Consider the following 23,453-nt stretch of genomic DNA (forward strand, 5'->3'; position numbering starts at 1 on the left):
AGGACACTTCAGTCTAGTTTTTACTCGGTTGTCTGTATTTGTTGGGTTAAACTTTGCCGACAGATGGTGCTATTGTGTAATTGACGGTGTCTCTTTAACCAGTCACTTCTAACCTGTTTTTGGTGAATTAACTTAATATCTTAATACCATGAATTTGACAAGTTTACTGTTTTAACATAATTTCCTTACTTTTATACCTTTTTCCTTTATGTCTCTACTGCAAAAATGTGAGTTTTTTTGCAACACTGCAAAACTGAAAAAAAGCATTGATGAAATAAATCTAAACTAAACAGTTATAAAATGCATCAAAAGAGAAAAAAATCCTAAATATGTTCGAAATCCTGAATATGACATATATTTCTTAATAATCAAGCTTCATGTCACAAAAAAATATCATTATTTACAGACAGAAAGCTTTCCCACGGAGAGTGTCATGCTGTCATCTGCTAATTCAATATAAATGCTGTCTGGTCACGTGCGTCAACACTGTGACATCATAGAGCAGATCCTGAATTTGATGTGCTTGAATGATTTGTGTCAGCTGGTGCATCACACTCTCAGCTGACCCCTCCCCCTGCTGTATGTGGTTGGCCAGCTGGTGTCCATGGAGACACAGCTGTTGAGTGGATGAGAAAGACTGAAGAACACAGAACTCATAAAAGATGACATCTGTCTGTCCTCAATGAGCACAACATATTTAATTTTCAGATCTAGTTGGGAAAACATTTTGGGAACGCTTCCATAAAATATCTCTAGTGTCGGTATTCATTTAACTTAACTCTTGAGATGATCTTTAACTAAATCTTAAACACAATCACAAACTCATTAGTTACCATATTAGTCATTAAACAACAGTTCAGAATTCCCCCCCACAAAAAGAGTTCCCGTCAATATACAGATTAGTGCTTGAAAATGTAGATATTTTAATAGATGGTACATCTAGAAGAGAGACATCTGGTCCATTAAAGGGATAGTTATCCAAAATAAGAATGCTGTGATTAATTCACCCCCGTGTTGTTCAAAAGAATATATTTCAAAAAATGTCTCAGTGGTTTTGTGTCCAAACTTTCTTCAGAATATCATATTATGTGATTTGCAGTCATACAGCTTAGAAATGACATGAGAGTGAAATTGGTGAATAAATAATGAAAGAACTATACCTTTAAGATGTAATTGTACTTCACTGTATAAAGACCAAGTTGTTAATGCATAAAAAACCTAAAGACTTTTTATTCATGAATATATTTAGTGTAACATGGGACAAATGTTTTTTTTTATAGGAGTGAATGTTTGACTCATTTTCATCCATTTGGTAATGCTTAACTTAAGTACAGTGTAGAGTTGTCTTATGCCTATGAAAGACTTTAATGGGTGGAGTAGTTTAAAGAGTGATTTAAAGGGATGTAAACCTTCAGTGGTTCATGGGTGGTTTCTGAAGGATTACTTGATGGTTGCTAAATAGGTAAAGAAAAATAACCTTTGTCCAAACAAAGGCGTTTAAAACTACTGTGAAGTATCCTGAGCTGATGTGTTGACAGTGCAGATGATCTCTCTGTCATACAAATGTTAAACGCGCCGTTCCGATGCTTACGTGCCCGCAGGTGTTCGCGCGCATTCCAGCAGGTGTTCACGCGGGGAGCCGCGCGCGCTGCGTGGATTTGAGCGGGCTGTGGGAGGAGAGCGCGGGTCTCATTAGCAGGTCAAAGCGACATGGCACGCTCTTCTTCATGCTTTTAATCTCCTCTTTTCTCCTCCTCTCTTTTCATCTCGTCTGCTACTCGCAATTCTGCCTATGTGGTCTTGAAAACACTCACTCCCCTCCCCTCATCCTTCACTGGATCTTTTACCCCTCTTCTCTTTTTAGTGGACTTGCTAGACAGTAGTTTGAACAAACCGCTAACCTCTAGTCGCCCGTAATCATCCTGGAAACGAAATGTTTGACTTTAATCGTCCAAATATTCACGAAATACACAAAAACCTTTCTCAAGGTGCTCCCATTATATATTTTCTCTACAAGAGAACGAAAACTATAGCATAATATAACTGGTAACAAAAATGGATATTTATGTTTCTATGGGGTGGTGTAGCGCAAGATGGTCATTTTTTTGTAAATGGAAATGTATTTTCTTGTGAACACTTAAATGAGATAAGAGGTTTATTTGAAGTTGTTAGTGAGAATTAAAAGTAAATCTACAGTGTTATTCTGAACTGCTCTGGTCTGAAAGACCTTAGTCCTCATAATTGTGACTTAAGGTTTGACTTAACAGACTCGAACTGATCAACAATACTGGACGACACACAGTGAGGCACATGTTTATATAGCCTACATATTTATTAAAGCAACCTTATTTACAACAGTGACAAATATGGCTCAGGATCATGATTTTTGGACGTCTTCAAGTGACTATGACAAAAAAAAGCTACATATAGACTACTAAAAACGGAGGTACAATTTGTAAGCAAATGTGAAAAATAAATAAATAAATTAAACCAATACAAAATATATACAGACGCGGAGGAATATTCAACGAAAATAAATACTTGTCCTGGCTTTAATATAAAGTCACTTGTTCAAATGGTTTTACACCAATATTGTGCCTATATGAACAAAAAGCAGAAAACGGAACAATCATCGTAACGATGCGCTTGCAGAATCACGTATTGTGACGTAATGACATGAGTCAGTAAATTCCAAGGAGGTTTTGACTCGGTGACGTCATTTCTTCCGGCCTTTTCCCGCCACTATTCGATGACGCAGAGGCCGGAGATTTTCTATTTTCACTCCAAGTTCCTGCTTTCCTTCGGTGTCACGCTGCCCGTTCTTCGCTTTGCGTAGAAATCTACAAGAAAAAAATCATTAATATTATAAAAATGAACACCATATACTACAGTTTATCAATTGACTACAGTTAATACTATGCATTAATAACGTAGTTTGCTATAGTACATACTATTGTATACTAACGTTACAGTAAAGTTAGTTTTATTTTGGGTTGTCAGTCATTCATCTACTGATGATATGGGTGTGCATGAGTATCTTACCTGTAATGCGCAAATCTGTGAGCCTTTTCGTCCGGGCGTGAGCTGTCGTTTTGCGAGATTTCGTAGGGTTAACGTTACGTTTGTCTGCCTCGTTCTCTCGGTTTAACGTGTTCACAGATGTAGAACAACCTGGAACTTTTGCGAATACTTCTCTTTTCGGTTCTTTAGACACGGCAGTCGTGATTCTCTCCCGATAAAACGCAGGACAGTCATCGGCTGGACTCTCCTCCCATTCCAGTTCACCGTCCAGCGGGCGCCCTTCGCTGAAGTCGAAATTCCATCGTAGCCGATCCCGCTCAGCAATTTTCTTACGTTTGGACGTCAACTCTCGCTGTAGCTCGTCATGGTCAACGGGACCGAAGAGATTTCGGCAGGTTCCTTTGCGCATCAGTAGGGGGTCAACCTGAGGGTAAATATCTCTGCTCTCCTGCCCCGAGACGATTTCCCTTGCGGTCAGCCTGTCCATGGCAATGGAGGACAGAAGGACGGAAGACATCGCTGATGTTGTCGAAATCTAGATGAGAAAAGTGGCCAAATGGGTGTGAAGTCACAAAGGGCAAAAAACAAATCGGTGTGTAGTTGAACACACGTCGTTATAAAATGTTAACCTCCAGCTCTCGTCGTGATCTAAGCGAGTCAGATTTAAAGTACTGCGCCTCGTCAGTGTAAAACCACATGCTCCTTTGCCATTGGTCACTACCCTTTTCATTCTGTTTGTAGGGCCGCCTCTGTTAAGCTGTGATTGGTTAGACCTACCACTAATTGAGTCTGATTGGCCAGAGCCGCATGTGTCTGGCTGTGATTGTTTTTTCACCACTTGGTCTTAAAAAGGCTATTTTGCTGATCATGCCCCACACCCATTACGCGACTGCGGGTGACTAATGCACTTTATTTTTAATCAGTAATGCTAATGTACGTCATATTAAAGCATTACAGTAATATGTATTTTATAATACAGTGCAATTAATAAATGGTCTTATTATATTATTAGATATTTTTTCTTTCTTTTCCATTTTCCCTTATGTTTGACAAAGCTGTGAAAGCACTATAAGATATATAAAATGACTAAACTGAATATTAAAAAAATAATAATTAGTTGAATGAATCCTTTCAATACAATTGAACTAATGTGCGAAGCAAAAAGCCATTCATTAGTTGACAAAACATGGCATTTACGTTTTTGACTAATGTTGTCTATTTTAACTGCATGCTATTAAAATATACGGTTAATAATAACAGATTACTTACTGACAATCCAGTCTACATGAGCCATATGTAGTTATTAAATAAATTATATGGGTCGCTGTGATGTATCATTATCAAACTTTTTTATTTTTGTTACAATTAAAGGCAAATATAACATATCAGTTACATCAAACCAACTACGACGAAAAAGAAAAGATTAAATATCGCATCTGTGTAATCTAGTTATTACAAAGTATGCATTATAATAGTAGTATCATTTACCTTTTTTGGTTTTGTTAGACAGGCTCAGAAATGAACAGTTTCTGGTCCCTTGTTACGCTTCTAGTAGTAAAACAGCGCCCCCTAGTGATAACAATATGGTTTAACGTTGAAACCACACTGCACAATCTGATCTACAAAGTAAAACAGCGCTCCCTAGTTATAACAATACGGTTTAACGTTAAACACACGCATAATCTGATGGCTACATTTTGTACAAATCAACGTGTACCTTGTTAATTACCGACTTTCACCATCACGTTTTTATTCTGCAACCTTAGTTTGTAAACGTAACATTTTAATGAAAAACTGGGCTGGGCATGTATTTCAGTTTGACAAATTGCACAAACAGTCTAAATTCTCTAAATGTACATGTTTGGACGCGGTGAGTGCTGTTTTGAGCTGACAGTGCTCTCTCTCTCTCTCTCTCTCTCTCTCTAATGGGTCTTTTAGAGTTTACATACCATTACTATGATGAAGTAGGAAACAGTTAATGTGATCAACATAAACAGACTGCTTTTATGAGAATAAAGGTCCACACGCCTGTGTTAGCTATTAGGGTTTGAGTTGCTGTTGTAATGTACTGCATTAACTGTTTTTGCAGCGTTGTGAAAGGTGAAAATGTCCTAGAAAGAGTCCTGTGATCAATTTGATGTTGGAAAGAATTCTGATGATTTAAAGATTTCACTTGACACCATTTAGGCCTAATCCAATCAATAATCTCATCCAATGTGTTAACCTGAGACCTGCAAAAGACAGAACATATGAAGCATATTCTAAAATCTTGCATTACAAATTTCCACACGTATAGGCTAAATGTCACCTTTATCACAATAATGAAAAAATGACATAAAACCCAATTCACCCTGATTTGGATGTCTTTATTTGAATGACGTTACTTGTTTCTCTTATTTTCAATTTACAATTCTATTTAATTACATTCTTACTCTTATTTTCCATGTATATTCATAGCAACTGTATACGGCAAATAAAAAAGTATACAAAATAAAAAATAAAATATATGTCTAGTGTTCGCAAAAGTGTGCGCTCCGCGTTTTTGTGCATTGTGACCCAAACCACAATTTTGTGACGCCGCTTGTAACATGAGCGGAAATGACGTTATGACGCGCGACCTTAAGATGGCAATATTTTCAGAGGCGCACGAGAGTTGCGCGTGCGAACGGCGCGGCAGCAGCAATACATGAAGTCGTTTTTATAACCGTTGCAACTGAGTAAAACGCGACCGCGTACCGTTCACGTATAACGCCCAGATAAGTTATTTCCGCGCTTGTTCTAAAAGCGTCTCGCGACCGTGGTTGACGCGCTCCGTTACCAGGCAGTGGCGGGATGCGCGAGCTCCTCTTTCCTGAGGAACTTCTGTGATTTTAGTTATTTTAATGTAAGCTCAGATTTAAACCCTCGCATGTGGTTGTTTAGGTAGTTATCCCGTTGTGTGGAGTGAGTTATTGTGTTGTAGTGATTTATTCCGCACAATTAATGCCGAGTTCGTTTTTATATCTAACGTTACCGTTGAGTTTGGGTTAGTATAACTTAACTTACATCGTTCAGGTGCGAGTCAAGTTTAATTCGCTCAGTTGTGTTTGGCACATGTGGATTCGGTTCAGGTGAAAATCACAGGGATAGCCTACTTCATTTACAAATCAGGTTTAGTTAGTCAAGCTTGTGTGTTTAGTTCAGGTTGAAAGCAGGTTTTGGGTCAGGAAGCTGTCAGTTCAGGTTAAAATAGCCTGTCAGGTTTGTTAGTTCAGGTGTACATCACAGGTGTGATGGCTAAAGGCGAGTGTAAGAAATCAGGCACAGATGAACTTCATCCAACCGGCCGCACCGAGTCTGAAGTGTTTGACGATGGGACTAACACATTCTTCTGGTGAGTAAAACACACCGTCACGAACACATTAACATATTTGTGTACGATTTTGTTTACGTACTGGCGTCTTGCTCCCGGCTGCGCGTGTGCGAGGCTGTTGGTCAGGAGTATTACGGCTCGGATTTTCTCTCTTCTGCAAACTCAGCAGAATGGGATTCGATCCATTAAAAGCTTTAGGATGGACATATGCTGTGCAAGAACCCCCCCCCCCCTCTCTCTCTCTCTCTCTCGACACACAGATGTCAATAAACACTGTAGATTGATCTGTAGTTGACATAATGTAACTGTCGTCTCTTATCTCGTATAAATCTGAAGACTACACGTGAATCTATATTATGTCAACAGAGTAGCACCACTTCATTTTAAATGCTTGTTGATGTAGTTGTATTGTTTTATTTCCATTTGAAACTAACTTTAGATGTTTGTTTAATGTGATTTGGATTTGCCGTGGTACAGTAAAAGTTGAACTTTCCGATCTCTGCTCTTTCATTGAGTTGTGTGTGTTGTGTGGGAGTGTGCGCTTTGAGGTGTGGTTGTGTTTATGATCTCTATACCAGCTCAGCAGGTTTTGAAAGTAAGATAAATGCCAACACTTGTGTCTGTCCTCCTGCATTAAAGGGATAGTAAACAAAAAAAGATGTTTTATCATTTATTCACCCTCATGTTATTCAAAATCTGTGTATGAGATGTCTTCGTGGTTTTGTGTCCATACATTAAAAGAAACTAACAACTTGGTATTAGCACTTATTGTATTATTACGTCTGTATGACAGATCGCTTTATTGCTTCCTGAACTCTCTGTAAGTCGCTTTGGATAAAAGTGTCTGCTAAATGACTAAATGCAAATGTAAGTCAATGGGGGCTTATGTTGTTCGGTTACCAGCGTTCCTAATACAGTCATACAGATTTGAAATGACATAAGGGTACCTGTGTATAAGTAATAAACAAATTTTGGTTTGAACTATCCCTTTAAATAGAGCCTTGGATGTGTGTTTTATAAATAGAAATTGTGTAATCCTTCAACCATTTGAGATGTGATTTCTGCCAATAGCTGCAATAACAAGTGTACACGTCGTTCATTGTCTATCTGTCTCTCTTTCTGCAGGAGGGCACACACTTTGACAGTATTGTTCATTCTGACCTGCGCTCTGGTTTATGTGACGCTATTGGAGGAGACGCCACATGACACTGCGTACAACACTAAAAGGTACAGACCGGTCTGTGTGTACTTAACCTTTAACACTAAATGTTCAAAATGACCAGGCCTAAGTGGACCAACAAGAGCACAGTTTAGAGCACCAGAGAACTCTCACACACTTGTGAGCATGAGCTAAGGTTTAAGTGGTCTGATGTGGACGAAATGTCACATGGGTGAAGTTGGCAAATGTCATGGTTTCTATTGGCTAACAGGATTATGTGTGACATCTGCTGCTAAAAACAAAGTCCAGGTCACTGACTGACCCGCTGTGCTATAAAACACACAACCTTTATCAGAAGAAAAAACAGTTTGTTTCTTTGTGCATGTCATATTTGGGATTTTATTGGCTTTAGCCAATTGGACATATATTTGTGATATATATTGGACATATTTGAGATTTTAATAAACCTATTTATATTAAACTTTCTTGCATGAAACTCTTGTATTTGTGCTACCAACATAAATGGTGCCTTACGTTGTGCGATTTGTTATGTGATTTCTATTTAATTGTTTTAATGTAAAATATTAATGCAAATTATATTGACACAATAAAAAATGACTCAAGCTATATCTAAATACCAGAAAATTTAGATTTTTTTGCAAAATTCCAAACACATTTTCCAAAAATTCCATCATCTCATATAAGGCTGGTTATACATTTAAAAGCGTCTCTTACTTATTTTATCCTTGTTTGTGTGTTTCAGAGGAATTGTGGCTAGTATCCTGGTGTTCCTTTGCTTTGGTGTGACACAAGCAAAAGATGGTCCCTTCACACGGCCTCATCCAGGTCAGACCAGTAACCTTTTACTCCACTAACCATAACCTTAGTCAGATATCACATGACCTTCATTTTAGCTTTTTTGTCTGTGCAGTCATAATATTTCTACAGTCGAGTTGTCATGCCGTATTTGTGAGATGCCATGGAATAGTTGTGGTAATGTGTGACTATGAGCAGTGACTTATTACCATGATTTCCAGTGGCATGACATAGCTCAGCTGTTTATAAAATAGTGGAGCTTTTCCAGTAACAAGCAACTCTTTCCAAAAAGTGGCAGTGAAGCATGACGAAACACTACATGACCGTTTCTGCCTGCTGTGTATTGTACACAAAAGTGTTTAATTGAACACGCACCTAGAATGTTCTCGCTTAAAAAGCATTGGAAAGTCATGCTTTGTCGAGTCCATTTGTATTTTGTATTTTGTGTTAGTGCATTAAAAAAGTAAGACACTACCCTATATCTACTTGCAACTTCTTTAAATTACGAATAGATAAGGTTCCCCAAACACTACATAGAACTAGACTTTGAAAAGAAGGAAACGGGGATTAAAATGTTCCAGGTTGGTTAAGAATGTCAAATCACAACACAAGCGTGCATAGCAACAATGTATAGAAACTGCTTCACGCACGCACGCGCACACACACAGACACACACACGCGCATGCACACACTGTTGTGCTGGTTTGACATGCATGTTGTTATGAGGGCTGACTCGCTCTTCTGGACAAGCTGGTTGAGTGCTTGCAACATGTCATAAAATACCTGACAAATGCATATACACATGCTTCCTGTTGAATTGGTAACAGTGTTGAATTTCAGTCCCTGTTAATTAGAGGTTTTAGAGGAGATTGTTCAGAGAATGAGGGAGGCAGGGTTTGGTGAACGAGTGTTTTGGGAGTTGATCATAAACCCCATTCACATAGCCCGCTGATCCCAAAAAATTGCCAGAGTGCCTTCTGTGTTAATTATTCGGCAAATGCGTTTCCATCTCCCATTATTCGCATTAACCCTTTTTCGAAAAAAATGAAAAACCACCTCAAGCAAGTGTAAGCAAGGTTAAACTTTGTTTTGAAAAAATGATCAACTTATTTTTAAACTCACATTTTTGTACATCATATTACTGAAAAATTATTATACCGTGCCTTTTGTATTGCACTAGGCTATGTTGCAAAAATACTGGCTTATTTTAACTTCGCAGCATTCTGTTTTATTTTTTCATTAAGGTTATGCAAATTTGCACTGAACAAGCCTAAACAATTGGCTTTTATTTGTTTTCATATTTAGCTTTATCTCGTTGGGCTATAGCCTACCTTGCATTCTTGTGCCTCTTCGTTTTTCTGCATTTACCAATAAAAATGATAAATAAAAAAGTTTGTTTTAAAATTGACGTCTTTGTCATTTAAAAACACCGCAAGGAAATATCTTTCGCCGTCATCAACCCTATTTTCATGACAAAACAAAAAAATGCACATAACATTACATTGCCGTATATTACGTCATGTGTCTTTGCGGGATCTTCACGGGATGTGTGTGAACGCACGCACAGATTCCAGAAAATCGCTGGCAGTGTGAATGAACAAAATCTAACGATCCTGGGACAAATTCCTGGACACATTTTCTGTGTATTTTCTAGGATCTCTGTGTGAAAAGGGCTCTAGGGATACAGAGAATGAGGTGCAGAACTGCAAACAGACTGTTGTAACCGTGTCAAACTGTCAAAGCAAAAAATCTTCACACATTCTTTATAACAAGAAAAATCCGGTTCCTTCTTTTTCCAACTGACTTGTATGGAGGAGCAATTTCCATAAGCATGATTTGCATTGGCTTAGTGAATGTGCCGTCTTGGCCAATAACTCACAGGAAGTGAAGTGCTGAGAGAGTTTCTTTTGACTTTAAGAGCACAGGTGAACAGTAGTAGAGTAAAAAACTGACTGTAAGTTCAAATTCTAACTTGATCATTTGTATGTTTGTCTGCAGCATACTGGCGTTTTTGGCTGTGCGTCTCTGTTGTTTATGAGCTCTTCCTCATCTTCATCCTCTTCCAGGTTAGTTATTAATCTCAGAACATACGCACTGCATTTTGTTGACATTGTTTAATTTCAAATGACTTTTTTTGTGGTAGACTGTACATGATGGAAGACAGTTCATGAAATACATAGACCCAAATTTAGGCGTCCCACTACCAGAAAGAGACTATGGAGGAAACTGTCTCATTTATGATCCTGGAAATGCTGCAGACCCCTACCACAATATCTGGGTACACATTATGTTATATACAACAATGGAGTCAGTCTTCAAAGTTATTTCTTTGTATGAAAAAGAGTTACACACTTCGTTGTTTAAAAAGTTTCTTTGGATCAACAGGACAAAATGGACGGGTTTGTTCCTGCCCATTTTCTCGGCTGGTACATTAAGGTTGGTTAACTACTTTCATAACTGAATCTGTTCAAAATGCTTTTGACATATATTGCCATGGCGACAGGTTCCTGATTTTTTGCTTCTCTCTCTGTGTCAGACTCTGGTGATCAGGGACTGGTGGATGTGTATGATCATCAGCGTGATGTTTGAATTTCTGGAATACAGCCTTGAACATCAGCTGCCCAACTTCTCTGAGTGCTGGTGGGACCATGTGAGTCAACAACACCATATACACACCCTGTCAATTCATGAGGTCATGTCTTTACCTGTGTATAACTTAATTTCTGTCAAAATTTAGTTGATCTGCGCTGTGTTTATTTTGAGGTATGTTTGTCTGAAATGTTGTAGTCAAATTTTAATACCCTGTTTAGAGAAACATCAACAATAATAATATATGGAAGACCTCATGCATGGAATAAAAGTAACAAACTCATGAAGTATTTAAACATTTTTATGTCTTGCTCCAGTGGATCATGGATGTGTTGGTGTGCAATGGCTTGGGCATTTATTGTGGCATGAAGACCCTCGGCTGGCTGTCCATGAAACCCTATCAGTGGCAGGGATTGTGGAATATCCCAACATACAAGTACATTAACAAACACACGATTTATCCAAATTAATGTGCCACATTTTATTAGTCCATGAATTCACTATGATTCAAACCAACAACTCATTCTGTGATTGTGTTTTTCAGGGGGAAAATCAAGCGTATCGCTTTCCAGTTCACTCCCTACAGCTGGGCGAAGTTTGAATGGCGTCCCGCGTCGAGCCTGCGACGGTGGTTGGCGGTGTTGGGCATCATTTTCATGGTGAGTCACACGACTGGTACATTTTATCACTGCAAAATTACTTGATTTTAAATAAACTCCCCTTTCTTTTGCAGTTCTTGTTGGCGGAGTTGAATACGTTTTATCTGAAGTTTGTGTTGTGGATGCCTCCAGAGCATTACCTGGTGCTTTTACGGCTGGTCTTCTTCGTAAACGTGGGTGGAGTGGCCATGCGAGAGATCTACGACTTCATGGACGATCCGTTAGTACAATTTAGAGCTCTGTTTAAAACCATAGTGAACTGTCTGTTGTCTACATAGACAGCATCCAGGTCTAATCTGACAAATCTTTGATAAGCAGCATTAATATTTGTGTTATTAATGTTTTGTTGTTTATTTTAAATACTGAAAAAAATTACAATTTAACTTTTCTTGTACTTTGTCCTCCATCTTGGTTAAGTTTGTTGCAATGCATTCTGGGATTTATTTTATTTGCAAAGGATACATGCAGTGTACTATTAGGTAGGCAGCTCACTTGTAACAAAATCTTCTCGCAGTAGCTCCATTCAAACATGTCATTTGGATTTTAGGAAATTCCATAAGAAATTGGGGCAGCAGGCGTGGATCGTGGCTACCATCACTGTAACAGAGTTTCTGATTGTGGTCAAATATGATCCCAAAACCATCATGCTGCCAATCCCCTTCTTCGTCACTCAGTGCTGGATACTCGGAATCGTCCTCATCCTCATTTGGACCCTTTGGCGATTCTTTATTCGGTAATGACCATTCATACGGTCATCAGAAAAGGCTGCATGAGTGTGTGTTTTAACTGACAGTTTTTTTTTGTGTGTGTTAACAGTGACATCACGCTACGATACAAAGAAACATGCCGTCGTCGGCAGGAAGGGTCCACAGAGATTGAAAGAACCCCTGGAAATGCCGACAGCAACACCGCAAGCTCGGCCACGTCTGGCCGCAGCAAACTAAACGGCAACATGGACACCGTCCGACACAGGAAGTTGTGAATTCGTCCTGCCGGACGCATGGACTGCTTTGTACTGCACATCACGACTTGACACGTTTGTGTGTAAATGTGCGTGTTAATTGTAACCCCCGTTCAGAGCCTACCAACGCTCACGGTGTCTGTTGGGCTGCATCCAAATGAGCCAAACAAACAAATCATTTTCTCTTCTAATTCGGAGTGTTCTGTATTTAGATAAATCTAGCTGTTACGTAGGTGAGGCGTTTAAGTTCGGGATGCACGGTCACTCCGGTGTTGGGTTTATTTTTGATTTGGTGCTATGTTAGACGTATATATACACTATTTTGGAATACTATGCAGTCAACTGAAAGTGGTATACACATAGCCAACAGTGAATTTAACAATTCTTATTTTTTCCTTCCTGTACATTTCAGTTAAGGGAAAGAATAAATGAATGGGCAGCACATTTGTCTGTTACACAGGAATTTTAGGACCAACATCACGACCTCGCATGTGAGCTGCAGTACTATTTAAAAAGCACTTAAGAATATGACTATTAATTTAGTTTCCTTTGAGATGGGCGAGCCTGTGACGCGAGCACCTCATGCACTAAGAGCAGACAATCTTTCTGATCTGCTTCAAGATGGATCAGTGCCATAACTGGACCAAATTCTAACAACTAGACAAAGTTCTGTTGTTCTTTTTGCATGCATCAAACCAAACGGCCACAACGCTTAACTTGCTGATGCTTGTAGTCATGCTTTGTTTTGTTTGTTTGCAGGATAACCTCACAGTACCAAACACCTGTCGTGTTTGGGTCAAATAAGCTAATGGTGTTATTGTATAGCTGCTGAAGTACGTCACAGTGGGTAGGTTGTGTGATGTTGTGTTTTGCTAACGTGTGTCTGTGTTCCGATGATGTGCGAGTCCAAAAAAACTTGATATGATATATCAACGCTACTATAATCTTACTGTGAATGTAAACGTGTAGTTCTACTTCAATGCCGTTGCCTCAGATGTCTCGTATGTTGTTACTGAAGGTGGTTAGGGGTCAGATTTTAATTTTATTATAAAGGTCAAAATAGTACATGTTCTCACTCGAATTATGATCATAATAGTTTCTCTCTCGCTTTACAGACCATTTGATCATTTGTCAGCCTCTTGTAGTGGTGTATGTAACATTGTCCAATGAGAATATGAAAGGTCATATTTTATATTGTTTTCAGTAAATAAAGGGATTGTTTTTCCCTGCCGTGTTTTGAACCTCTGAGATGATTTATTCCTACTAAAGAGAACCAGCTGCAGTCTAGAGAAAGCTTTCTGAGAAAAAAATCATGAGGAACATTGAAATGTGGGTGGTAATGGAAATGCAATGTGTTGAAAAATAATACATGAGCAATTCTAAAGGATCTTCAGCTTTTGCAAATAATAGTTGAATGGTACTCAAAATAATACAGAAAAATAAACAACATTCATTCATTCTTGGCATCAACAGTATTTTCTCTGACAACTACAGTGCATAAATCTGTTTGGATGTGTTTTCATAACTGCTGCTTATTCTGGTTAATGTTCACCATTGCTGCACATTTTATTATATGAAATATTGTTTTTGTTATTTTTTAAGTTTTAATTAGTTTTAGAAACCTTAAGAAGCGATGTTATTTTGTTATTCGTAAAACTAACCAAATGCGTTTTACGGTCCGTTTAGTTTTAAACTACATTAACCAGCGGGCTGTGCGCGCGGGTAAATTGTAGTCCGGAAGTTTTGCTTTCGTCTGCTGAGGTCGTACAGTATGAACGATGTAATTCGTTATCAGTGTTGTTAATCTAATGACGGATGGTGAATTAACCAGATTTACGCGTCGCTCGTCTTTGCCTTCGCCGGTTCATCTGTCAGATGTGAAACACAAGCGCTTCGGAATGGCAGATGAAGTGTTTATGAACTGGACGGTCATTGTGCTCACGTGTCAACATAAAGACAGTGTTTATGCTTTCCAGAGAGGTGAGTTCATATTTTTTTTATATCCCCTGTGCGTGCAGATGTATTAAAAAGTGCATTTATTTTCCCCATGAACTTAACGTTACATTCAATTTTTTTTCTTGAACCTTATGAGACAATTGTGTAGATGCTACCAAACATGTTTTTTTATTGAACTAAAACCATGGTAAGGTATTTTGTAATGGGCTGCCATGTTAATACTGTGGTATGAGTTTGGTTTCATACAGCACCATTGTAATAACATCTGATACCATAACTGCATTTGCAAAAAATTGCTATGTTAAAAATGAACAAATATTGATTGTTTTGCACTACTGTATGTTAATACAGTGCGTAACGTGTTTAAATACCATGTTTCATGTGTAAATGTACTCCAGACTGTACCAGTTACCCCATTCAAAACAAACCTGATTGTCGACATTAAAGTATAGAGTCATGTATGTATGTTTGTGTGTTTCAGAGTTGGAAGTGAGACAGAAGCGGGGTGTTCTCTCAGCTGGAGCTCTCCTGCTCACTGTTCCTGACCCACACGCCCGGCTGGGCAGCGGCGGGGCGACACTGAACGCCCTTCTGGTGGCTGCTGAGCACCTGAGCGCTAGAGCTGGATATAGTGTAAGGTTTACATCGCAGTGATAGGCTGTGTGTGTTCAGATTAAATTAGTTTAAATAAGTTTAAATAGCTGGAACTCTAAAATTGTACAGAATGTGTGCAGGACAGCCAATGGCATACCATAATTGGCAACTAAAGTTCACCCCAGAATGAAAATGAAGACTTTCTTTTTTCTCCACAACACAAAAGGAGAGATTTTGTTGGTAAACGAAAACCGTTGGTCCCCATTCACTTGCGTTGGTTTTGTGTCCGTACAATAGAAGTCAATGGGGACCAACGGTTTTTGGTTACCAACATTATGAAAAATGTTTTTTTTGTGTGTTCTGCAGAAGAAAGAAAGTTATTCAGGGTTAAAAAAATGACGAGTAATTGAGTAATTGATGACTGGGTGAACTATCCCTTTAAGGATCCAAATCGTGCTGCATATCATATTTGAAAAAGGATTTTCGGTTTGGAAACTTTTTAAACTTCTTATTCAGCAAACGTTTGATGTTTTCTGGAACTGATAATATTACATGAGGATCTTCCTCCAAAACATATTTCAGTTTCTAAATGTGTGTTTGTTTGCGTTTAGGTGGTGAATGCTGATGTTCTGGACGATGCTCATATTCTCATCTTGCACACGGTCCGTAATGAAATCTACTTTTTAGATAAATGTGATTGTCAAACCTGTTCTGACAGGCGTGTGTGTGTTTTCAGGGTAGAGATTTCCCATGGGATGGCTGCAGCAGGGCTTTCTGCTGGATGTCTGTTCAAAGATCAGCATCTGTAGAAGGACCGGTTTGCTGCTTAGATCTGCTATTAGATTGTTTGTCCACGAAGGTTGGCAAAACACACAGCTACTGTATACACACAAATTGATTCATGCACACGCACTTTCTGAGGCTTAATATTTTTGTTTTTCAGATTTGCGTTGGGTCTCCGCCAGGTGTTTGGGTCTGCAGCACTGATATGATCCTCAATATTCCAACACGACAGTGTGAGCTAACTATAAATAGTTTATAAACTATAAACAGTTTTATTATGATCATATATTAACTCGCATCTACTTTTATTCACATTCAAAGTGTATTGAACCAATGGATTCGTGGTTAGAAAAACACTTTGTCATAAAGTTTGAACTGTTTTCTATCCTGTGAGTTGTAAAGATTTTGCAGCTAGACAGATCATTTTAATCTTGCTCTGCAGTGATGTCATGGGACGGGTTCTCTGGTGTCCGAGTTGTTGCGTTGCCGGGTGATGTTTCCTTTGCTGTTCAACACGGCGTCTATGTCGCTGATAAAGAGGTGCGTCTTGGGAAAAAAGGTTCATTTTTGATGACACCAGTGGATGTTTTTGATTTCTTAAATAATTGATTTTACAGGCCAGAGTGCGCAACATCATCTATAAGGGCTCAAAGGACAAGATCATGTGTGCTGCAATGCCTGATGGGAAGTTGCCATTGGTATGAATATGATTATTTGTGTTTGCTAAAGCACACGTCTTGTTTACATAAAATATAAAATGGTTTAAAAATGATGTTGTGTCTCTGTGTATGCAGGTCTCAGGGCCTGTGTTCTTCTCCAAGGCGGTCGCAGAGAGACTCTTACAAACACATGTTACTTCACCGTTGGATGGCTGCACTTATCTCGGCATGGACTCTGGAGCTCCACCTCTTGAGGTAAACAGACCCTATATTGCTCTCTTTCTCTGGTTGGTCTCCCCCTCTCACCTGTTCTTCATTTTTCTTGCAGATATCTCTCTTCCTGGATATCCTGATGTGTCTTTGCTCTGATCTGACAGAGAATGAGTTTATTAATGGAGAGAGACCAGGCTGCACTTCCCCCTCTGGACCTCAGGGGGCAGTAGTGAGAAGCGGCCGTGCTGTGCTGTGGAGAACCCTCAGAGGAGCCTCAATATCTATGTGTATGCTTCTCTCTTTTTGCTTTTTAAAGACTCTCTATAAGGCACTGAGTGCATTGCATTGTGGGATACAGTACTCGGTGCTGTATGGTTTGTTGTTGTATACTGCTACATCAACCTGCCAAAAGGGACTACGGATGAAAATTAGCCAGTGTTGGCTAAATCTGGTGCATTTTACATATTGTATGTGTTATTAATGTGCATTGTCCCTGATTAAAACATTGGTAGTTAACAAATAAACGAACTGTTCATGATTTATAATATACAATAAGAATAAAGATACATTTTTGCCGTAACACCATAAAACACATGGTGACATTTAAAGGGATAGTTCACCCAAAAATAAAAATTCTGTCATCATTTACTCACCCTTTTGTCATTTCAAACCTCTATTTATTTCTTCTGCAGAACACAAAAGAAGGTTCATTTTTATAGTTTTATATATTCAGTTTTTATGTTACAATTACTTGAATTTTAGATTCATTTTTTACATTTTGTTCGAAATGTTTTGGTATCATACACGACTCATAATCATGTATTGTATCGAATCATGACTTGAGTGTTGAATTAAATTTGACAAAATACAGTTTTTGTCAGGATTGCACAGAATCGTGCCAATAGTTGTTGGTTAAAATCGGACAAATACAATTCTATTGGTGCCTCCCTGTTTAGTGTGATAATGTGATCTTCTAAACATAGACTTTGTTTTTATTTGCAGTGTATATTCCAGAGGGCCGCTATGACTATTTGACTCAATCAGGCAGAGAACATGTCGTTCGACTCACTGAATCCAGATCTGACACGAGGATTCTCGCTCATGTTCAGGTGGGAATTGTGATTGTCAATTGGTGTCGGTCTCGTATTATTCTGTTGTCTCTTATCATTCCTTTTTTAAAGCATTCTTTGTTATACAGAACGTAAAGTCTGTGGCGGAGGGAAGCAGGGTCATCAACGGCGTGTTGGAAGGAGATGTTCGTATATCAACAGGAGCTGTCGTTCAGCACTGCCACCTACAGGTCTGGAGGGTTTCAAATCGTCAGTCAGTTGTGCTCTGATGAACATGCACAATAAGACCAAAGAAAAAGATTTTGGTTTTATGTTACATTTCTAACTTTTGTTAAAAGCTTTTCGCAATTTTAAAAGGGTCCAGTTCAGGTGCCTTCTGGGTGTCTGCTGGCAGGGCTGGATCTGATCTCATCACCTTGCCTCCAGCGTCTACCTCTGTCTAATGACATCATCATTCAGGGACACAGAGTGATGCTTGGAGAGATGAAGATAACAGTGCACACTGTCTTTGGAGCTCATGACAGTTTAGAGGCGAGTCTAGAGACGGTTTCTCTAATGCAAAGCACGTGTTTGTTGAAAGAATCAAAGCTAAGAGAGATTTTTATGTCCACACAGGCTCACGATGATGATGTCACTGCTTCATTCCTCAATCATAAATGGAGCGAGTTTTACAGTCGGACTGGAATACAGTAAGAATAAATCATATCTTTTTACCAGAAAGTCTCACAAAAGTCTTTCCAGGGACGCATACTGCTAAAAACCTATACAAATAATGTATACAAATGTAATTGTTGCTTAAAAATCAAATCAAATATGAACGCATCTGACAAATGCATAAATGTAATTTAATGTAAAGTTTTGTATTTGCAATTTAACCAATCCTATTTAAGGCCTGTGGACCTTTGGGGACCTGAGAAGACAATGTCCTGCTGTCTCCTGGATGCGCGATTGTTCCCGGTGTTCATGCCTCATTCAGGACCCGTCGGACTGGAGGGGCTCAGTTGGCTGTTGGGGGGTCCTGGTCAACTAAAAAACTGGAGAGATGCCTGGAGACTTTCGCTCCGAGATATTCTCATCCTGACTGACCAGCAGATTGAGCTGCGCTGGAGAGAAGAGCTGTTCTTTAATGTGGGCCGAAAGAGAGTCGTGGACACTTTGCAGGGTCATACAGATCTCAGTTTGCTGGCGTTCTTTAGAGCAGCAGCGTTGGCCGGCCAACACGAGGAGCTGCTGCGCACGCTGGACTCGGGTGAGAAGAGTCTTCAGTGGTTTGTATATGTTGGTTTGTGAAGGTATTGAGCACTTTCTTTGTTTTTTTTCAGTGGCTGCAGGCAGCAGTGGTGATCTGGGCATAGCTGCACGTTGTCTCGCCTGCATCGCAGATGTTCTCGGGTGTTTGGCAGGAGAGGGTAAAGGGGGTTTGCGGAGCGGTCCGGCTGCGAATCCTTTATGGGCCGCTGCCTTTAAACTCCTGGAAGATGCAAACTTACCTGCAGGTGTGCAAGAACTGGCCGAGCAAAGAAACCGATGGCTCAGCAGGTCAGAGCTTCACCCCAAAATGAAATTCATTCACTTACCTTTTTGACTTTCATTCTTCTGCACAACACAAAAGAAGATATTTTGAAAAATGTTTGGAATGTTGGTAACCAAACAACATTGGCCCCTATTGACATGCATTTTATGGACACAAAGCCACTGAGACATTTCTCAAAATATCTTCTTCTAGATAAATGATGGCATCATTTTGATTTTTGAGTGAACTGTCCCTGAGAGTAGTCGTTGATGATGTCTACAGGCCAGATTTGTTGGTGAGAACTGCCAGGCATTATGAGGGGGCGGGGCAGATATTGCTGCGAAAGGCGGTGATGTCAGCTCGTAAGTTTGTGTTCATTGGTCAAGGCGAGATGCCACCCATGGGTGAATGGCAAGAAGTGGAGTGTCCTGCTCGACTGGATCTGTCAGGTGAGAACAACAAGTACATAACAGGAGACTTTTGAGCTCAGTTTCCTTGTGTTGTGTTGTGTTGTGTTGTGTATGTGTTTCTGATTTAAACAGTACAAGCTTACCTTTTCTTTGATTTGCCATTGCTAGTTGGTGGCATGTGATGTATATTTTTTAAGGTGAAGGGAGATTCTCACTTCGAAGACAGAATCTAAATTGACTAAGTAGTTTTTAGAAACATGCCTTACAAAAACATTACTGGTGTGCATTATGAAACAAAACAATGGCACTTATGTATTTTAAGTTTTATGTTTTCAATTTAGACAGCTCTAACATTTATTTTAGTAAATGTTATATATAGTATATATACAGTATATAAAACATATATAGTCACCTCCAAGCTAACGACATTAGTACGACAATAAAAACCTTAAAAAATCTTCAACGTTTGGATTAAATATATTTTAATATTGTGGGCTGTAAGTGTTTTTTGAATAATCATAATAAATATATATATTGAATAAATATTATCAGGTGGTTGGAGTGACACTCCTCCTATTGCGTTTGAGCATGGTGGATTGGTGGTCAACGTGGCCATCAAGGTGGATGGCAAACGGCCGATCGGAGCACGAGTTCGTCGCATTCCAGAACCTCATCTGCTGTTGGTCAGTACCAGCGGAGAACCAAACTGCAGTATTACCACAGAAACACTCTGTGAGGTTCTTACAGACCTGGAAGACTATTGCCAACCACATGCTCCAGGTGAGATGATGTGTTCAGGAATAAAATTGATGTAGAGTTTTTGCTTATCGCTAATCCCATGTTTGTGTTGTAGGTGCCCTGCTGAAAGCAGTGTGTGTGTGCAGTGATGTGGTGTGTGTATCGTCTCCTCTCTCACTGAAAGATCAGCTGTTACAGCGCTGGGGTGGAGGACTGGATCTGCGCAGCTGGTCTACACTGCCACATGGATCTGGTCTCGGTGAGTGAATAACAGTTGAAGAGAAGTTAGCTTTGTAATGTCCCGATCCATTCCCGCTTTCTGCAAATCCAGAGCTGCATTATTGGAAAAAAATGTCAATGATCTGTGTTTGAATTTGTGTGTTTGCAGGCACCAGCAGTATCCTGGCAGGTGCAGCTCTTGCTGCGGTGTACAGATGTACAGGACGGAGCTACGACACAACGTCTCTCATTCATGATGTGCTTTATTTGGAGCAGATACTTACCACTGGTATGAGATACGAGATCATATTTGAGCATGTGATGTTGGTTACCACAAAGTTTCAACGTTAGCCCGACCACATTGCCTTAACCGATGACAATTCACAGAGGACAGAGGGAGTGTTTGGGAAATGTACTTTTGTTTTGTGATGGACATGTAGGTGGTGGATGGCAGGATCAGGTTGGCGGTTTGTTTGGAGGAGTGAAGGCCGCTCGATCCGTGGCTCAGTTGCCTCTGAGAGTTGAAGTTGAACAGCTCGCTCTCTCTCAAGACTTCCTGTCTGTCCTGCAGCAGCATCTTCTTCTGGTTTACACCGGAAAGACACGTTTAGCACGGAATCTTCTGCAGGTATGAGGTGAGCGACTGATCCTTCATTTACACTTTCATTATGTTGAATATTAATAAGGGTACTGTTTATGCAGGATGTGGTGCGCAGCTGGTACGCTCGATTACCCTCCATCGTACAGAACGCAGAACAGCTGGTGACCAATGCAGAAGAGTGTGCTGAAGCCTGCAGACAAGGTCAGAGTCCACATTTCTTTGAAATCTATACATCCCAAAAAGAAGGTTTAGTCAGGATCTAAGAACACATTCGGTGTGCAATAATAAATCATCTTTGCGGTTACTTTGATGTGTTTGTCTCAGGGTCTCTCTCCAGATTGGGGGTCTGTATGGACAGATACTGGCAGCAGAAGAAGCTGATGGCTCCGGGCTGTGAACCAGCAGCTGTGAGGATGATGATGAATGAACTTCAGCCTCTGATCTTAGGACAGAGTCTTGCAGGAGCAGGAGGAGGTGGATTTCTCTTCTTGCTCACACGTGAACCTCAACAGAAGGAAAGAGTGAAAGAAGTACTCGGCAACATACAGGTGAGTGAGTGAAGCAGGTACAAAGTCTCCAGGACAAGAAAGTGTGATGTGTTGGTAAATCTGAAATATGTGATATTGAAGTTGTAGCTTATTTGGTTAAGGGTACAGCAAATGGCTGTTTCTCCAGAATAGAAATGAAAGACCTTTTATCACAAATAAATGCACATTACTTTACAGGCAAACAAAGCAGAATATACATTTGTATTTATTCCATGAAAAAAACTTATTGGTACCAAGAAATTACAAATAGGTTTTTTCAGCAAAAAATCTCAGAAGAGATTATAATAGGGTTTTCCCTTCATTTTATCTCAAATAGAAGCGAGTGTGGAGCATCAGCTTTTGAAAAAATTTAATGTATTTAATATAACGTTGTTGGTCCTTTTTTGTTATCTCAGAGCATTGGTCTATTCAGTGTTCATTCGGTGGAGTTAGATATGGATGGGATCACCATCATTCAGAAGAGCTCTGAACATCCTGACTGACATCAGAAACTCAAATATGATCCAGAAACACGTGATCAGCAGACAACATGAATCTGAGTCATTGCCTTATATTCTGTAAATCTCAAACTTTAAATTAGTTTCATATTAATTTCTTGCATCTATTTTAATATTTGTAATTCCATGAAGATTTTTAAATGTATATATGCATTACTGTAAAATTATATTTAAACAATAAATGCAATAAAAACAAAACAAATGGCCTTAAACTGATTTTTGTATTTGTGTGTGTTTGGCTGTCCCTTGTATCTTTTGCTCATTTATCAACTTTTTTATTCATTCAACTTTGACTTCATGCAACTAACCTGTCTCTACATTGAAAGAAATATTTTAGCTTCGGCCAATGTTATTTACTTTTTTTTTATTGCTATCGACTGAACATATGTTATTATTTGTAACTGGATCATTGAAATTGTAATGTAATTTGCTTTAACATCATTTTTTTATTTTCTTTCATAATATACACACCCTGGCTAAACCCTGTAAACATAGCAATCATCACGTTCATGTTTAATGTCAATGAAGATCAGAAAGTTAAAGCTATTCATTTGACTTGATAGGAGATAAAACTTGGACTTGTGTAAAGCATTCATTTATTTGTCAGGTGAGCCACAGACTAGAGACGCGAGAGATGCAACCACGGAGGTATTTATTATAGAACACTTTCAAAAACACAGGAGAATGTATAAATACTGGCAAGACAACATTGGGGAGAATAGAGTCAGTATATATAGTTGTGCGGATGATGCTGGAAGGTGTGGGTGATTTGAGACGAGTGACAGGTGCGGGAACGTGAAGAATCATGGGAAACGTAGTCCGGGGAAAACCGGCAATGGGGAACATTGGGAAGCAGACATGCATAGCAACGGAGTCAGCCCCGCCTCTTCACTAAGATAAAAGTTTTTGTCTTTTCCTTGCTTAGCGTTGCTCTCAGATTGGTCCTGAATCATTTGTAAGCTAAATTAAGAGCTTTCGTAGAGGATTCTTAGAAGCTTCAAGAATACGGGCCCTGGTTTAGAAGAGTCATGAAGTCAGTGCCCCATCTGCTGTACAAATTATTTACATTTAAATTATTTCAGTAAATTGAAACCT

The 23,453-nt window shown here is 39.3% G+C and overlaps 3 protein-coding genes across 3 annotated transcripts; 2 read left to right on the forward strand and 1 right to left on the reverse strand.

Moving 5' to 3' along the window:
• Nucleotides 1–2,309: 2,309 nt before the first annotated feature.
• On the reverse strand, nucleotides 2,310–3,717 carry cdkn1cb (cyclin dependent kinase inhibitor 1Cb). The gene is made up of 2 exons (XM_057330003.1): nucleotides 3,043–3,717; nucleotides 2,310–2,840 (listed from the first exon to the last, which is right to left on the reverse strand). The coding sequence occupies exons 1-2, from the start codon at nucleotides 3,536–3,538 to the stop codon at nucleotides 2,779–2,781; spliced, it is 558 nt and encodes a 185-aa protein (XP_057185986.1). The 5' UTR covers nucleotides 3,539–3,717; the 3' UTR covers nucleotides 2,310–2,778.
• A 1,917-nt stretch (nucleotides 3,718–5,634) lies between these two features.
• ptdss2 (phosphatidylserine synthase 2) lies at nucleotides 5,635–13,787 on the forward strand. The gene is made up of 12 exons (XM_057329507.1): nucleotides 5,635–6,394; nucleotides 7,499–7,600; nucleotides 8,296–8,378; nucleotides 10,347–10,414; nucleotides 10,492–10,626; nucleotides 10,734–10,784; nucleotides 10,885–10,998; nucleotides 11,255–11,373; nucleotides 11,482–11,596; nucleotides 11,671–11,816; nucleotides 12,144–12,329; nucleotides 12,413–13,787. Exons 1-12 carry the CDS (start codon nucleotides 6,294–6,296, stop codon nucleotides 12,576–12,578), a joined length of 1,386 nt encoding a protein of 461 aa, XP_057185490.1. The 5' UTR covers nucleotides 5,635–6,293; the 3' UTR covers nucleotides 12,579–13,787.
• Nucleotides 13,788–14,284: 497 nt separating this feature from the next.
• On the forward strand, nucleotides 14,285–22,559 carry LOC130551743 (L-fucose kinase). The gene is made up of 23 exons (XM_057329613.1): nucleotides 14,285–14,537; nucleotides 14,995–15,146; nucleotides 15,719–15,769; nucleotides 15,844–15,966; nucleotides 16,051–16,123; nucleotides 16,333–16,430; nucleotides 16,508–16,588; nucleotides 16,685–16,804; nucleotides 16,878–17,049; nucleotides 17,765–17,871; nucleotides 17,961–18,062; nucleotides 18,190–18,363; nucleotides 18,448–18,521; nucleotides 18,723–19,081; nucleotides 19,155–19,371; nucleotides 19,628–19,794; nucleotides 20,308–20,535; nucleotides 20,609–20,752; nucleotides 20,882–21,001; nucleotides 21,153–21,340; nucleotides 21,415–21,514; nucleotides 21,638–21,861; nucleotides 22,257–22,559. Exons 1-23 carry the CDS (start codon nucleotides 14,366–14,368, stop codon nucleotides 22,341–22,343), a joined length of 3,333 nt encoding a protein of 1,110 aa, XP_057185596.1. The 5' UTR covers nucleotides 14,285–14,365; the 3' UTR covers nucleotides 22,344–22,559.
• Nucleotides 22,560–23,453: the final 894 nt, after the last annotated feature.

This window comes from Triplophysa rosa, linkage group LG3 (assembly GCF_024868665.1).
Source record: "Triplophysa rosa linkage group LG3, Trosa_1v2, whole genome shotgun sequence".
NCBI lineage: Eukaryota > Metazoa > Chordata > Actinopteri > Cypriniformes > Nemacheilidae > Triplophysa > Triplophysa rosa.